General features: G+C 30.7%; 1 protein-coding gene across 1 annotated transcript in view; it reads left to right on the top strand.

Annotated features, from left to right (window-relative positions):
* Positions 1–6,549: 6,549 nt before the first annotated feature.
* Positions 6,550–17,569, top strand: part of LOC126743719 (asparagine synthetase [glutamine-hydrolyzing]) — a 47,247-nt gene continuing 36,227 nt past the window's right edge. The window contains exons 1-2 of the mRNA XM_050450933.1: positions 6,550–6,711; positions 6,837–6,978. Coding sequence (XP_050306890.1) covers positions 6,853–6,978 — 126 coding nt within the window. The 5' untranslated portion in view covers positions 6,550–6,711; positions 6,837–6,852. The remainder of the gene's footprint in view (positions 6,712–6,836; positions 6,979–17,569) is intronic.

Here is a 17,569-nt window from a genome sequence, read left to right as displayed (position 1 = left end):
ATTTTTAATGTGTTTTGAAAATGTAGATATTGCTAAATTTTTTTTTTCAATTGGAATATTGTTCCATATTTGAGGTGCAACAAAAGCAAAGGATTTTTGGAAATTTGCAGAACGGTGTTGCGGTACAAGAAAATTGCCAGTATAGCGAGTTTGGTGATAGTGATCTCTAGATATAAAAAGTTGATATAAATATGGCGGTTGCTTGGATTTTAAAACTCTATAAATAAAATTGGTTAAATGTAGCGTACGTCGATTAGCCATAGATAATATTGAGTGTTTATTTAAGTGTGGAGTAATATGATCTCTATACAAAATATTATATGAAAATCGCAAACACGCATTTTGCAACTTCTGAATAGATTTAGAAATTCTGTTAGTCAAAGAGCTGTGATAAAAGATGTCACCATAATCCAACAAAGATAAAACAAGAGAGTTACATAAATAGTATTTTGTTGTTGAGGGCAAAAATCTGTTTACTTGATATATTTTCTTCAATCTTAAATAGGCAATGCAAAGTTTCTTTTTTATATGCGTTTCGAAAGTTAATCTTGTGTCAAGGTAAACACCTAAATTCTTGACTTCTGTGACAACAGGCAACCTTTCATTATCTATCATAATATTTAAATGTTGATTAATATTTGCTATTCTGGCTTTGTTCTCTCCCAACAATATTACACATGATTTTGCAGCATTTAGCTTAAGATTATGATTATTTGCAAAACTTCGAATTTTTTTTAGGTCATCATTAAGATTTTTCTGAAAATGCTGCAATAGATCTTGATTAAATGAAATGTACAGTTGGGAATCATCAGCAAACTGTTGCATTTTGGAATTTATAACCTCTTTGTTCATATCTGCAACGTATAATGAAAACAATAATGGCCCTAATATCGACCCCTGTGGGACGCCCGTTGTCACCGGTATGTAATCAGATTTAATTTTGTTGGGCCCATTATAAAGAAGTGTACTCTGAACACGCCCGACTAGATAAGATTCAAAGAATTTTACAGCTTCCTGAGAAAAACCAAAATGGTGAAGCTTAGCCAACAACATCCGGTGACACAGTGTGTCAAAGGCCTTACTGAAGTCTAATAGGCAGAGGCACGTGATTTCTTTCCGATCCTGATCAAGCCTTACATCATTCACCAAGTTAATTAGGCAGGTACTAGTGCTAAAATTTTTTCTAAATCCAGATTGGCTAGGCGGAATTATTTTTTTAGATTCGACAAATGAAACAATCTGTTGATAAATGTGCTTCTCCAAAATTTTTGATATAGCCGGCAAAATACTTATGGGTCGAAGACCTTTAAAGTCTCCTGGATTTGAAACTTTTGGTAATGGTAAAATAATAGACTTTTTCCATAAGTCCGGATAACTATTTTCTAGAATACAAGTATTAATAATATTTATTAAAGCATATTTACAATAAGGAAAGCATAATTTAATATCTCTTATTGATATCTCGTCTTCGCCTGTGGCATTAGTGCTAATAGAATTTAAAATTTGGATTAATGCTTCTTCGTCTATCAGACCAAACCTTAACTCCTCGGTAAATGATTGATGCCTATTTTGTTTATAAAAATTAACCTTTTCATCTGAGGTAGTATATGTACTTGAATTAGAATTTACAAAATAATTATTTATTGCAGATGGATCTGGAAATAGCTGAAAAATGTCATTGGTATTTCTAGTTTTGGTCAGATTTAACTTTTCAGCAGATTTCCAAAAATCCCTCCCAGACTTTGTAGAAAGAGATTGAAAGTAAGCTATTTTCTCACGGGCTATGGCATGTTTAGTCGTATTTCGAAGTTCCCTATAGTATTGCAGTTTGGCGTCGGTTCCATGCTGTAGATATTTCTTGTGGGCCTTATCTCTTAATTTCATTAGCGACTTAATGTTATTCGTAATCCATGGTGTATATGGCCTCTCCTGGATTCTTTTTTGTTTCAAGGGAGCATGCTTGTTAAGCAAAAACATGATAAACGAATTAAAAATATTTAATTTATTATTAATATTAGTTATATAATAAATAATATCCCAATTTAGTGCTCGAGCGTCCCTCTCAAAGTCACTCACTGTAATATCGTTATAATTTCTAAAAGAAACAAATTTTTGAAATGGCTTGTTTGAAATCAAATTAAAGCATGCAAAAGTTAAACAGTGATCAGATACACTTTCTGAAATAGGTACCACCTCACAACTTTCAGGGATGAATGTTTTACTTGTTATAATTAGATCTAATAAACTCGAGTTATCTCCAGTGTGACTAAACCGAGTAGGGTTTTTAACATATTGCTCCAAATCATAATTTTGAAGCAATTTGACAAAATCATTTTTTGGTGTAGTTTGGTTTAGAAAATTAATGTTATAGTCTCCGACAAAAATTGGATAGTCACAAAAGGGTACGGTAAGACTTAAAATGTCCTCAAAGCTGTCTAAAAAGTTATTAATGTTTGCAGTTGGTGGTTTGTATATTGTGGTGAAAATAACAGATTTCTTACCTATGTTAATTTTTATGCTTAAATACTCACAAGATTCTGAATTAACTTGAAATTGAAGTATTTCATATTTTAAATGACTTTTTAGGTAAACACCTACTCCTTCACCCCGGCCAACTCTATCCTTTCGAACAAATTTGTAGCCATTAAGTTTAAATGAAGTTTCGTCATGTGAAGGTGTCAGCCAAGTCTCAGTTATTCCTAATATCTCAAACTGATGTTGATGTACATAGTGTGAGAATTCATCGAATCCTGTATTAAGAGAGCGTACATTCAAATGTGAAATTTTAAATAGATTTTGACCAGAACTAGCGCACGACCCCATGTCATCCATTATCATTTAAAATATAATTCTCCCAATAACCACCAGCCGGAGCCCCTATACTGGACCAAAATAGATGCCTTTTATTATTTATACTTAACATTAAAATACAAACTAAAAACCTACAATCAAAATTTAAAGGTGATTTTTTTATCACAGTTATAAAATGATGTATATCATGCATTTATACTAATATGCCCTTAAAGAAGTTGATCCACTAATTAAAAAAAAAATGATGAAGAAAGCTGAATAAAAAGCTCATTATAGTATTATCTCAAAATATAGTTTAATATAAAAAAAAAATAAATTTACCCACAGAAAGGGAATATGTGGCATTAGCGCAAAATCATAAGATATAGGTACAGTCTTATTAAAAAAATAATAATAAAAAAATACATGTTAGATACACAATACGTAATACCCACTTCCCAAAGCCAGCCACAAATCATACACTAAATATATGTACATATTACTTACACTTAATTTTCTAAATTTCTAGATTTCTTAAATTTCTAAAAACTTACTTTAATAGATTTTATTAAAAAAAAAATATATACATATATATGCATATGTAGGCTTATATACTGTGTACATACGCCAGATATGCTGTGTAGAAATGAAGGGCTACTTAACTTTGCTTCCCTTCCAAATAAGTCTTCAAGTTTTTTCTTAGCCAATACAAAAGGAAGGAACCCATTCATTTATACGTAAATCTAGGCAGCAATTTTGATTCTTTAGCTAAATAATAATTATTATTCGGAGTCACTAACCTGTCTGTCAGTTTGTGTATTGGAGGGCAGCTTACCGATTACGTCATTTAGTTTATCCATTGATGTAATAACCAACTTAGCACCCTCATTTAACACATACACTCGACCCCCCATAGTGTAACACGAACTTGGGAAGTATTTTTTGCACTCTTTAAAAATTTGTAAATTATCGACGGTAAGTAATTCAGACAGCCTCCCAAGCCTTTTCAATTAGCTTTTCTGTATGAAAAACATATTTTTGCCAATGATCTATAGAAATTTCGTTTATTACCCTTTCCCATGTAGTCAGAGCTTCTGAAGGCGACCCCTTAAAATTGGAAATATATTGATCATATTTTCGTTTACATTCCGACCATACCATTTTAATTGCATTAAACTGGCAATGATATGGTGGCAGTCGCAAAATTTTGTGTCCTAAAGCTTTAACATATTCATCAAGGAAGTATTTTTTTTCACTAGGGCAGTTTCTGCGTGCAATACTCCATATTTTATCATTCATGGCCTTTTCTGGAAAGCCAATATTCTTTTTCTTCAACCACTCGGTCAGTCTCTGCTTTGTCCGGGAAAAAGATTTTTTCGGGATTTCTTCTAATAAACCAGAATGGTAACTTGCATTGTCCATGATTATAAATGAGTTTGGGGGAAGATTTGGAACGAGCTGAGTTTTAAACTAGTTTTCGAAGTTTTTCCCGTTCATATTGTCATGATAATCTCCCGTCTTTAATCCACTCTTGAATATTAAATTTGCACCCTTGATGAAGCCATCTTTGGTTCCGGCGTGGACCACGATATAACAATGACCTTAAAAATAAAAGATAATTCAATTATCTTCTTTTAGAAATCATTCTTCCAGAACATAAATTTAATATAATTAATAAGTAATGTTCCATGCACATACGAGTAGGGTATGGAGTTAAATTCCCTCATATTGTCTTAGAGAGAAATTCTATGAAACTATGAAACAGATGAAATTATGAAGTTAGAGGGACCTTACAAGAGCAATAGTTTTTATTGAAAAAAAAATCTAAAAAGATAACTAGATAATTTTGACCTTCACTGTTTTTCCTTGAATCCGTGTGCTTGGTGTCATCTTCCAGCTACTACGAAATGATCCCTTGCTAAAAATCCACGTCTCGTCAATGAAAACTGGAGTAAAACCTTCCGGACCTACATTTCTATTTTTGATATACTCCCTTAAAAAATTGATTCTTTTATGAACAATATTTGGCAAGTCCATCAAATATTTTCTGTTATTTGATTTTTTCCACTTGAAGCCTATACTATTGATCCATCTTCTTAAAGAGTCAATGGAAAACTCAAAATATTCAATTTCTTCCCTGAACTTTTCTCTTATTGTTGCCAATATTACATATTCTTTTCTGGCGTACATAGAATAAACTGTGTCCCGAATTCTATGTTTCAAATATGTTGTAATTTTGATTTTTGCTGTCTTTTGCTTGGAAGATATACGGGCTGCGTAATCCTGATCTGATTTTATCCCATTCTTCTTTACATTTGCGATCGTTGTTGTGCTCAATTTTGTTGCATCTGCGGCTCGCTCTATCACATTCTCAATTTGAAGTGCAATTCCGTTTCGGACTTGTTCCTTTTCCAGTTGAAAAAAAGCCAATATATTTAAAATCATCAGCTGCGATTGTTCATTATACCTATTATATCTTTTTTTAGGCAATATCTAACACTTTTCGAAATAACTTTCAAGAACAACTTGACAAACCAATATTTTTGATTGACAGTGACGGATATTTCACATAACCTAGTATATAAAAGATGAATTGTAAGAAATATGCCGAATAAGGATCACGTCTCGGATCACGTGCATATAGCCTGGCTTGGTACCGTCGTCATCGTGGTCCAGGTCAACGGTATATTATGAAAGGGAATATCGATCTCAGCATAATTTGGGAAAAGGAAATACACGCGGGCATTGAAGGGAAAGACAGATTGGCTTTGACTATTGAAAGTTTAAGGCGATCCCGGTGACTTTTATATTTTGTTTGCTTTTGTTCATTTATTTTTAAATCTTAAATTCTAATTAAAATAGTTATTTTTTTTTAAAGTTGCGTTCTATTTTTCTATGTTTCTGACAGAATAATCATCAGACACCAATTTTTTTCAAAAGTTTGTTGTCGCCGCTATTTGGAATATGCTAAACAAAGATAAACAAAAATGACGTCATTACAAATGGGTATAATTTCGACTTTACTTACCTTATTTGCGAGTTGGTTAACATTTTATTTTAGAAGTGATCTTAAAAAAGAACCATGAACAAGCTAATGTAAGATCTATGGTTAGAGAAGAGTAGGTTCGTGGAAATGGCCAGTGAAGGAAGATAGCTATACTATTTCAAAGATGATATAAAAGCAAGAATCAGCAACCCGGTGCAAAAAAATAGTAGAGGGCATTACAGTATGCCGGAAATGGCTAATTTTGAATAAAATGTAATGCCTTATATTTTATAATCAAAAATGCAATAAAAATTTAAATTTTTTCTAAGTGTCCATTACTGCCTCCAAATAATGTCCATTACTTAGTCAATTATGCCTATTACCCCAGCATTTGTCATTACTTTAATTTTTATTTTTTAATTGAAATCCTTAATAAAAGTTACTAATAATACTGTATCCTCCAGTTAGTATACTAATAACTGTATCACCTGCTGTATTAACGCAGCTGATATCTAAATTCATATCTCCATAGAAAGAAATTAAATTTAAAAAATCTCTCCTTAGTGTCCATTACTCCCTCAACTACCCTATATAAAGAATGTAGCAAAATGTACAAATTATATTTCATGAGTCTTCACTTAAACAGTCCATTACCAAAAATACATTTATTACACTCTACAACTGGCATTGACTTTTTGCCGAATAAGTGATATTTTTATGAGAGATTTGATAATATTGAAATTTTAAGATTCTTTTTATTGATACGTGGCGGCAACATCGCATTTCTAACCTCTCATGCCGCGTGAGGTGATTTTAGTACAATACGGTATTACATCAGCCAAGGCAAAACACTAGTAAATTACCCGGTTTATCCCATAAAAGTGGTGACGTAGGGGCGATCGACTCATCTCTACTCTATTAATCCTGCAAAATAGGTAAGTAAAACCTAGTTAAATTAAATTTAGAAGTGTGTTAGATCGTTAAATAGGTTATTCGTATTATATATTAGATAAAAACAATTTTTAGCCTATTTTCTTTATGTTATTCTTCATATTTTTAGTGATTTATAAAAAAATATGTGTGGAATATGGGCCGTTTTTGGATCTGAAACCAACCTTCACACGGTGTGCGCTCATGCCTTTAGTAAAATTGAACACAGGGGTCCAGATGCTTGGAGGGTTGAATATGACAAACAATTAAAGGTATGTAAGAGGGATTTTAAACTTATAAGCTTTTTAAATACTTTTTACTAGAATTTTTATGATACACCATAGGCACTTTTTTCTTAGGATTAATTTTTCTTCATATTACTTAAGCCTACTAATGCAAAATGATTTTCTTTCTATAAAGTCATTTTTTCATTTATTTTGTTTCTGCTTAGATATGTGATGAGAATGATTTAAGACCAAAAGATTATTAGATCTCTTAATATTTTTAGGAAGCTTACCAAAATCTATCATATTAAAAAAAGAAATTATATGAACCATTTTTTAACAAAAATAAATGGAAGGTATGGATAACAATATTCCTTTGGTCCTATTTACTTTTGAACAAAAATATCAAATATACTATGGGACTGTCAGTGGATATTAAGTTTTATATTGATTTTTTTTTGTTTCTACAGATTAAATAAATAAAATAATATAAAAAAACACCCAGGGCTGAGTTGATAAACCAGCCCCTAATTTTGAAATTTCAAATGCACAGTGATTATACCTTTTTTATTGTGGTTTAAATATTTAATATAAACAATTAATGCCTTGAAATAAAGTATGTAATTAGTTAAAGATTTTTATTATTAGCATAAACATTGAACAATAGAAAATTCACATTCAAGAAATTGATTTATATATAGTTTATTTAGTCAAACACTAATACAAGTTATACAACAAAGTTAGTTAGACCGCAAACATATGTATACAGGGTGTCATTGAAATGGTGTAAAAAAATTCGGGGGGTGATAGTACTCCTAAAAATTTTAAAAAAAGTTCCTATAACTATAGGGCGGAAAATGCATATTAAGGGAGTTAGGGGCACTGAAAGGGTAAATTTAAAAAACGGTTTTTTGAAATTGTAGGCTTAAAAAACGAGATAAAATTTCGAAAAAAAATCCTCTGCCATAAATTTTGACCCAAAATCAAATGGTGATACTGAAAAATAATTTGGAAAATCGGAAAGGGTAGTTTTTGCAAGGGTAGGGGGTTAATTCGTGAATAACTTTTTTTAGGCAAAAAGTTTGCTCTGATGGGTTGCTAACTGGTTAAACAACATAAACCTATGAAAGTTATGGGGTTTCAAAAGTAAACACGTAGTTATTAAATAATTAATTGAAAAATCTAAATTTTATGATTTCTAAAACATCTTATTGCTTTAAAAAACGAAATAAACCAATTACCAAAATTCCTTATTCATAAGTTTATGTTGTTTAACCAGTTAGCAGCCCATCAGAGCAAACTTTTTGCCTTCAATTTTCTCGAAAACCATCGTTCTGGGCGATGTGCAACAAGAGTACCTTTTTTGTAGGAAAAAGTATGTAGTTTTTAAAAAATGAACCCACGTTGCAAAGAAAATAACCTAAAAAAAGTTATTCACGAATTACCCCCTACCCCTGCAAAAACTACCCTTTCCGATTTTCCAAATTATTTTTCAGTATCACCATTTGATTTTGGGTCAAAATTTATGGCAGAGGATTTTTTTTCGAAATTTTATCTCGTTTTTTAAGCCTACGATTTCAAAAAACCGTTTTTTAAATTTACCCTTTCAGTGCCCCTAACTCCCTTAATATGCATTTTCCACCCTATAGTTATAGGAACTTTTTTTAAAATTTTTAGGAGTACTATCACCCCCCGAATTTTTTTACACCATTTCAATGACACCCTGTATTATACTAACACAAACCAGACAAACTAACATGCAATTTTTTTAGAAATAAGTGACTTATTATATTAAATTTATGATTAAATAATTTTTACAAGCCCTTTTAAAAAACTTTATACTTTCAATTGTTTTGATTTCTGCTGGCAACATATTGTATTCATTTAGACCATCAAAAAGTAATAATTTTTGAGCACATTCTTGAGAAACTCTAGGTATACAAAAATTACTTCTCGATTGCATGTTATGATCATGTATTTTGGGAGATGTTAACCTTTAAATCATTTAAATTACACCAGTCATAAACCTATTTTAAAATATTATTAAATTTAAGTTTAAGCTCATGTGTGCTTAATGTAGTAAAATAAGATAAGCATCATCTGCAAAAAGATATGTCCTGCATTCTTTAACATAATTTATTAAATCACTAATATATACCTAATACAAATAGCAATGGTCCTAATACACTACCTGGTGGAACACCATATTTATTTATTAACAGTTCTGATAAAACATCATTAATTTTTAATACCTGTTTTCTATCTTTTAAATACATATTAAACAACTCCAAAACAACCCCCTCTAAACCCATACTTTTTAATTTTGTTATTAATCTCTTTCTATTGATGGTTTCAAATGCTCTTCTTAAATCCAGAAAAATGGCACCAGTAGCTAGATTATAGTCTATATTTTTATTCCAATCAACCAACATCTCCTGAATAGCAGTTTTGCAGTTAATCTTTTCTGTAAAGCCACATTGAAAGTCACTGATTATGTGATTATCATTAAAATAGTTAATAAGCTGTGTATACATCACTTTTTCCATTATTTTTAGGTCATTAACTAAACTAGATTTATTTACTTTTGGTATCCGAATAACTGTTGATAATTTTAGTAGTTCAGGGATTTCACCAGTTTCAAGGGAACAATTTATTAAATTAAGAAGTGGTTGTTTAATATTCTCAAAAGTATTCTTAAGTAGGTTGTTATTAATTTCATCAGGACTTGTTTTATTCACCATGCTAAACAAAATTTATTGAAGTTCTGTATAACTAATTAAACTAAAATGAAAAATCTACAGTCCAAATTACAATCCTGGTTTACTATGTCCTCTGGAAAATTTGTTCTGTCTACATTTAATAGAATTTCATTTATACTGTCTATAAAGTAGTGATTCAATTTGTTGGGTAAATTATTTTCCATATCAATAATTTTGTTATTAATTTCCAGTTTCTGTAAATTCATCACTTACTTATTTTTTGGTATAAATTTTTGCAAAGTTTTCCACATCTCTTTTGGACTTCCTCTATTTCCATATATTTTATCTTCATAGTACTTAATACTTAACATAGCCTCTTTTCATCCCTTAATATTTTTACTGCAAAATTTCTTTTTTCTTTGTAATTATTGAAGTTTTTAGAAGTTTTATTTTTTTTATATGCCTAATTTATAACTTACATCCCTATTTCTAGTATCAGCTTCCACAACATCAATCAAACTTTATATCTAGGATAAATTTTAACTAACGTAACAGAGCTATATCATCTATTGTATTTATTATATTTATGATACTAATAATTTCATTATACTTTTCATTCATATTAGCATGATCAAAATTAAAATTTGCGCTGTTCCAGTAGGTTGTTTATACTGATAAAATCAACATACGTTCCTCTACTTTGCAAGATTTTTGGCTCTCTTGAATATACATTGTTGTGCAAGTTTTTACAAGTTTTTAGTATCCAGTATCTCACTAAGAATGCCTCTTGACTGTACACCATTGCTTGAGGCATCACCAAGGTGTCGTTTTTCGTTCCTCACATCTTTGTCCTGCATATTACTTATTACCTACTAATCCACTTGGCGTTCTGGATAATTATTGATATAAAAGTAAATTAACTGTTTCCTTTTTATATTTTATTGGAATAGTCATAATCAAGACAGTATTAATATGATGTTTTAAAAATAAGTTAGCTAAGGGCTTATTTTTCTCATTTCTCACAATTTTTACCAATATCTTTGGTTTGCCTAAGAATATCAAGTTGTGATTTTCACCAAAATTTATGCTTTAAAACTTAAAAAAAAACGCGTAATGTATCAAGTTGTAAGACAGCGCTCCCTAGTATCTACTGTCAATATATATTAAAAAATCCTCTATTAAATGAGACCTTACTCATTTGATTCTGAATATCTAATTTGGAGATAATAATACAAGACTCCAAGGGTTGTGGCAAAACTCCATGTAGCTGGATGGATTTGGTCATTGTCTTCTGGAGGGGTCTTGATAATTCTTAACCTTACTCTTAACTTAAAGTTCTTCTAACAGAATATAAAAATTTGCAACTAACTTAACTTCACTCTAGTAAATTAATGTGTTTTATTGTAGATGTCACAATCTGTATTAATTATAAAATTTTTAATCTTTGTACCTATTTGGAATTTTTTGTTTGTATACAGTTAGAGTTTGTTTACGTGTATGTCTGTGTATCGTCCTATTTTTGGTAAGGGAAAACCTTATTTTTTATTGTAATTTTATTTTAAATTAATAATTTTTTAAGGTCTGATGATGCCTCAACCGGGTGAAACATATGTAACCGTTATTTAAATTATATAGATGCTGTAGATTTTGAGAGTTTTTCGTTCCTGCTTTTGATATTATACCAGCATCTTAGAGAGAAAATGGATGACTTTTTTAATTTACTTGATAATTCTTGCCTGGTCTCGAAGTGCTTTTATTAAGATCGGATCGATAGAGTCGAGCTGGATCGTTTCAATAGGTAACTGGAATTCAATGTTAGCAAAGGATATTTCTGGTACTTGGAAGGGTACATAGTCCAGGATTGTTTCTTCATTACAAAATTGGGATCCTAGGATTTCGACTCCACATTTATATGGTATTAACACCAGACTGGGTCTAGTTGCAAGGAAGATTCTTTTTGAATCACAGAGCATCTGAATTTCTATTTTTGAGGTAGTTGGGATTACCAATACAAATTCATTGGTAATGGCTTGTACAATAGGAGTAGACACATTGACTTTGAGGAGCTTACAGGGTGAGTTCTCAGCTTTCTGGACTGATCCAGAAATTGCAGAATGGCTGAACAGCTCTGAAGCTGTTGAGCAAGTCGCTTTTAGTGGTACTAAATTGTTCTGGCAAACGTATTGACCAATACGTTTCTTACGTTTCTTCGACCAACCGAGGCTGTCCAAGCCTTCTTGTTGATATTGGCGCGAGTATGGCTTAAGTATAAGGTATGGTAGTTTAAGAAAAATGATTGGAATCTTTATGGGAATGGTGAACAAGTGGTAGATATTAAAATTTTCTCTTATAAATAAAGGAAAATGTATGGCAAATATAATTTTGTCTTTCCAGAACTTTACTTGTAATCCTGCAATTTGATAATAATTTAAATCTATAAACTTTATAACTTTTTCTTCACCATAAAGAGTAATTAAAATAGTAATTATCTGTTCCAATTGACTAGCTAAAATTACTGCACTATGAAGCATATTGAGCTTTGGAAACATTATTGCATTTTCTAGGTTGTCTAAAAACGTTATAAAACTTTGACAATTTATTTTCAATTGATTGTGATAGTGCTATTCTAATTAAGTCTTTTGTTAATGATATTTTCATGTTAACCTCCTTCTTATAAGAGTTTTGAGAAAGCTTAAGTGCATTTATTGCTTGTTCATATTTTTCTCCATTGTCTGCACCTAAACTACCAAAAAGCCATTTTAATGCTTTTCCTAATATTGAAGAAGTAGTCCATACTTGCAGTGGAGTTAATAAGTCAAAAGGTAACTAAAATTGTTTCTGTCATCCTCCACTAAATTTATTTGAAAATCATCTATCCTACATGTTTCGGACATATAAGATGTCCATCCTCAGGGATATACAATGAGGGTTTTCGTCACAACATATAACCAGCTATCGTGCTACTGGCAAGGTCAAAAGTTAAAATCTCAACAATAAATAAAAGGGCATATTAAGATGCATGAGAAGGGACTAAGCAGGGTCTATACAAACATTAAAATCACATAAATCTGTAATCACATAAGTTGATCTAGGGAATAACCATACTATAAAACAATAATAATAAGTAAATAAATAGATATTGTTTACAAAATGAAAATATTTACCATAAAACCATTTTCTTAAATCAATTTAATATGCTTGATTGGAACTTTTTTATATTTATAAAGATATATTCTTTGGCCATTTGATTAAATTTTTTGTTTTTTATTTTTTTAATTTCCGTTGGCAACAAATTGTACAATTTGGGTCCCAAGCAGTCTATAAACTTTAAATTTATGCTTCTCATGTTTAATGGAAGAGTAACGCAATTAAGAGCATTATTTCTGGTGAATTGTGAGTGACTAGTAATTCTTTTAGATATATCAGAGGTATGAAGAAATGAATATACATTTATTTATTTTTTTTTAGCAGAACAGCCCAACAGTATAAACCATTAACAGAGCTAAAGGTTACAATAATGTTTTAATAATTTTTAAGATATAGTAAAAACATACATAAACCAATATATTCTCCGCAACATGACAGTATAAACTATATTTCAATAATTTATATTAATAATCCCAAACTTATATAAAAATAACCAAGCACAAATTATTAACCCTAAAAAAGAATATATATTTGTATAACTAAATCTCAATAACCGAGAATTGGTAATTCATCTTGGCTGACTCTACATTCAACACTACAATACACTAAATCTAGCAGCCTATTATACTAATTTAACATATTACTTTAACTCAAAAAATTAGAAAAAATTAATTAACATAGGTGCTCTTTCTATCCCGCTGGCCTTGATTACTTACATAATTGGGCACATTGAAATCGCCAATTATTAAAAAGTTGCCAGTTATGTCTAATTGTAATAGCATATCAAAAAATCTTTCAAACTTCTCATCGGTTATTTTGGAGGTATATATAATACAAGCTCAAACAGTGGTTTATAATAAAGTAAAGATATACACAGAATAAAATCTATATAAGAAAAACTGTTAGAGATATGACTAGTGTCTATTGTTGAGCACACTATTGGGTTTTTGATAGGCAGAAGGAAACCGCCTCCACGCGATAAAATGACCTGTACTTTTCCTGATCTTTTCGGCGTACCTCGTATTCCGCTGGAAATAATTCAGAACTGTCGACCTCCCCACGTGGCCATGTTTCTGTTAATGCGACAATATCGTACTCGCAATCGCTTATTGAAGAAAATAATGTATCGATTTTGGAATTTAAGTCGCGCACATTTTTATAACGTGATGGACTGTTATTCTCGAACATGTTGGATTGTTTTAGTTTTTTGAACGAAAGTTGTATCTATAAGTTATAGTGTTTGTAGTTTTCGTTTCAGGAACTGACGTTTTTCCCTTCGATGAACGTTGTTTCAATGGGTTGACTACCAAGATTGTCTTACTGGCAACTGGTGGGGCATTAGGCAGTGCAGTTTCAAGTGGTGGTAGGTCAGGGCTTGATTCAGATGGTTCATGATTTTGTGGCACAAGCTTTTGCAGATCTTCCAGGCGCCATGTTTTATTATCAATTATTAGACAGTCCTTTTTCAACTTAACGGAGCACGCTTGGTTTTTGGCAGATTTCTTATAAAATAGGAGCTTTTTCTTTAAATTAAGTGGTTCTTTAGGTAGGTCTTCTGAGATCGCATACTCAGTGTTTTTTAGTTTATACACCGCTTTTAACATGGAACGAGCGGCAGAGTTCGTTACAAACTTAATTAATATTGGTCTTACTCTATTACTATTTTCAGATCTTCCAATCTGAAAGGCCTCATCAATGTCATGGGATATAATATTAATATGTAGCATAGTCTGTGCAAATTCCGATAATATGGCATTAAGAACTTCATGAATAGTTTCCTTAATGCCAAACGGGACAAGGTTTCTGAACCGGAACGAATCTGATATTTTAATTGCTGAACTCTTTCTCTGAGTGCTTTATTCTCCTTCTCGAGTTTTTTAACAGCTTGCATATTTTCGTTTAGTTTGGTGCCAAGTTTTTGTATTATTTCAGCTTTCATAGACTGCATATTTTGGGTTAGTAAAGCTAATAGCTGCTTATTTGTTAGATCTTCCATTTTGCACAATTAACGGGAATATAGTTCCAACACAGGTAAAAAAATTCGCTACTGTAGAACTGTGTTTGCAGTCAATTTTATAATTAGGTTTAATTAAAATAACAGTTTATACACCTACAGGGAGAGTGGTCAAGAAACTGTTTACCCGCATGTATTAACAGCAATTTATTCGACTTCATAAAACAGTCCACTCAGTCCTAAGAGACAGCTTGTTAAACTCTGAGCACACAATTCACGTGCGATGATACATTTAGATTATGCTGAATATACAGACGTTCTACATTGATTATATTTTCATTATGTAAAAGTTCAGTATGATGCATTTTATTTTTTTATAAATGACCTTTAAAACATAATTTTGTACTACATTCAAATGCTGCAATGTACTTTTGTAGGTACCGCCCCATGCTATGATGTAGTATGTTATTACAGCTTCAACTAAGGACTTATAAATGAGAATACAAAGTTTAGTGCTTAAAATTTCTCTTAGTATGTAAACTTTTTGGATCAAATTCTTCCTGCAAGATGATTAATGTGTTCTGTCCATTTGAGGTGTTGATCAATTATGACTCCTAAATATTTAGTTTTCTTTTTTTCAAAGATCTCTTCATTATTAATATCATCCAATAAAATTTGATTAAAAAGTCGTCTATTTGAATTGGTCAAAGAAAAGGCTATCTAATTAGTTTTGTCCATATTCAAAGTTAATTTTTGAGTACACAACCAGTTTTTTACATGCTTAAATCCATCACACAAAGCCTCTCTAGCCTCCTGCCATGTTTTGCCATTAAAGATTCAAGCAGTATCATCAGCAATTTGACCTGACAACGGTATTTTTAGAAGAGAATTTAGGTATATCTTAAACAATATAGGTCCCGGTATTGTTCCTTGAGGAACTCCGATGGATACATATAATGGGATCACTATAGGTATTATCTATTTTAAGGACCTGCACTCTCTCTTTTCAAAATTTTTCAAGCTTAAGTGCTATACCTCTAATACCATAATGATTTAAAATTTGAAGATTTATATGCGGTATCTTTGATACGATAGGCCTTCGCCAGATCAATGAAAAGTGCAATACTTTTTTTACCAGTATTTAAATTTTTTGTTACTTCTGAAGTTAATTTATATACTGCATGTGATGTATTCAGGCCCTCTGTAAATCCATACTGATTTACCGAGAATATGCCAAGTGAGTTCAGAAATGTTGTTAAGAGGTCTTTAATACATTTTTCTAAAATTTTTGCAAATTATTTATAAGGCTTATTGGGCAATAATTCTTAATTTTATTAGTTAAACCTTTTTTATATTTTTTGGAGTTAGCACAGATTGTTTAAAGTAAACTAGTATATGGCCACTTGTGAAAATCAAATTTATAAAATGGCTTAAAGGAGTTAAAATGAATTTATTTGTTAATTTGATTATAGTAATAGAAATTTGGTCTAAACCTGGTGATGAGTTATTTTTTAAAGTACCTATGTGTTTAATAATCTTGTTTTGGTTTACTGCGGTCAAATACATGGAAGAATTTGAAGACTGAATTATTTGGGAAATTTGAAATTTCGTGTGTATACCTATATTTATAAAATAATTATTGCAGAAATCAGCCATATCTTTGTCCTTTTCAAAAGCTTCATTGTTCTTGTTATTAATTTTAGGAGTAGGCGAGCTTTTTTGTTATTAACATCATTTATTATCTGATAATTTTTTTAAATATTATTCCTATTTTTTAAAACTTGAGTTTTATAGTAGTCAAATTTAAATTTCTTAATTAAATCATTTACATAATTTCTATATTGTTTGTATTCTGTTTGTAATTCTTGGGTATTGTTTTTTTTTTAAATTCCTTTTTCGTATTGGAATAATTAATTCTGTTGAAATCCATTCTTTTATTTTGTGGACTTTTTTGGGACTTCACCTCTGAATTTCAAATGAATTTAAGTGCTTGTTAAACTGGGTGATAAACCTCTGACATTTCCACCTTATTTGATTGTAATATATCTGACCAGTCAGTGTTTTTTGTCTTATTAAGTAATTTTTTATAATCTACTATGTGATGTATTTTGTTAACATTTTTTTTTTCTGTTTTTGGTTCCACTAGTTTGTGATCAGTTATTTGGGTGTCCAATACAAATGATTTTATTGATATAACAGGGTGTCGCATGACGAATAGACGCGATTGATATCTTGAAAACTAGTTTTTCAAACATTTTGAAAATTTGGCAACATGCCAATCCATATCCGGTATAACGTTTCCGGTTATACCGGAAGTAGGTGTCCACTTCGTTAATTTAAATATGTTCTATTTAAATATATATTTCCCTATATATCTATATATCTATATATATATTTCAATTTTCGAGATATCGATCGCATCTATTCGTCGTGAGACATTCTGTATTATTGTAATTTTTATTATAGTTTGTTTTACTAAAAAAATGGTCAATACATGTTTTTGTTAAATCTGTTTCTCTTGTTGGAATGCCAATGAATTGCTGCAACCCATATGAATTTAGCAATGAGATATAGCTATTTACATTTACTTTATCTCGCTCTTGTGAGTTGTATAAATTAACATTGATATCAGCAGCGATAATTTCCTACTTTTGGTTTAGATTATTTGCACAAAAAGTATCTAAATCATCAAGCGATTGAGAGACAGGAATAAGAGGGGATTTGTATATGGCATTTAGACCAAAGAATGCATTGTTGATGGAAAAAACATACCTGATTGTTGCTCCAGAAGCTGTAATTTTATAGTGGTTATTAGATTTTATATAGACCAACACCCCAT

This window comes from Anthonomus grandis, chromosome 13 (assembly GCF_022605725.1).
Source record: "Anthonomus grandis grandis chromosome 13, icAntGran1.3, whole genome shotgun sequence".
Classification (NCBI taxonomy): domain Eukaryota; kingdom Metazoa; phylum Arthropoda; class Insecta; order Coleoptera; family Curculionidae; genus Anthonomus; species Anthonomus grandis.
This window is presented reverse-complemented; position numbering and strand designations above follow the sequence as displayed.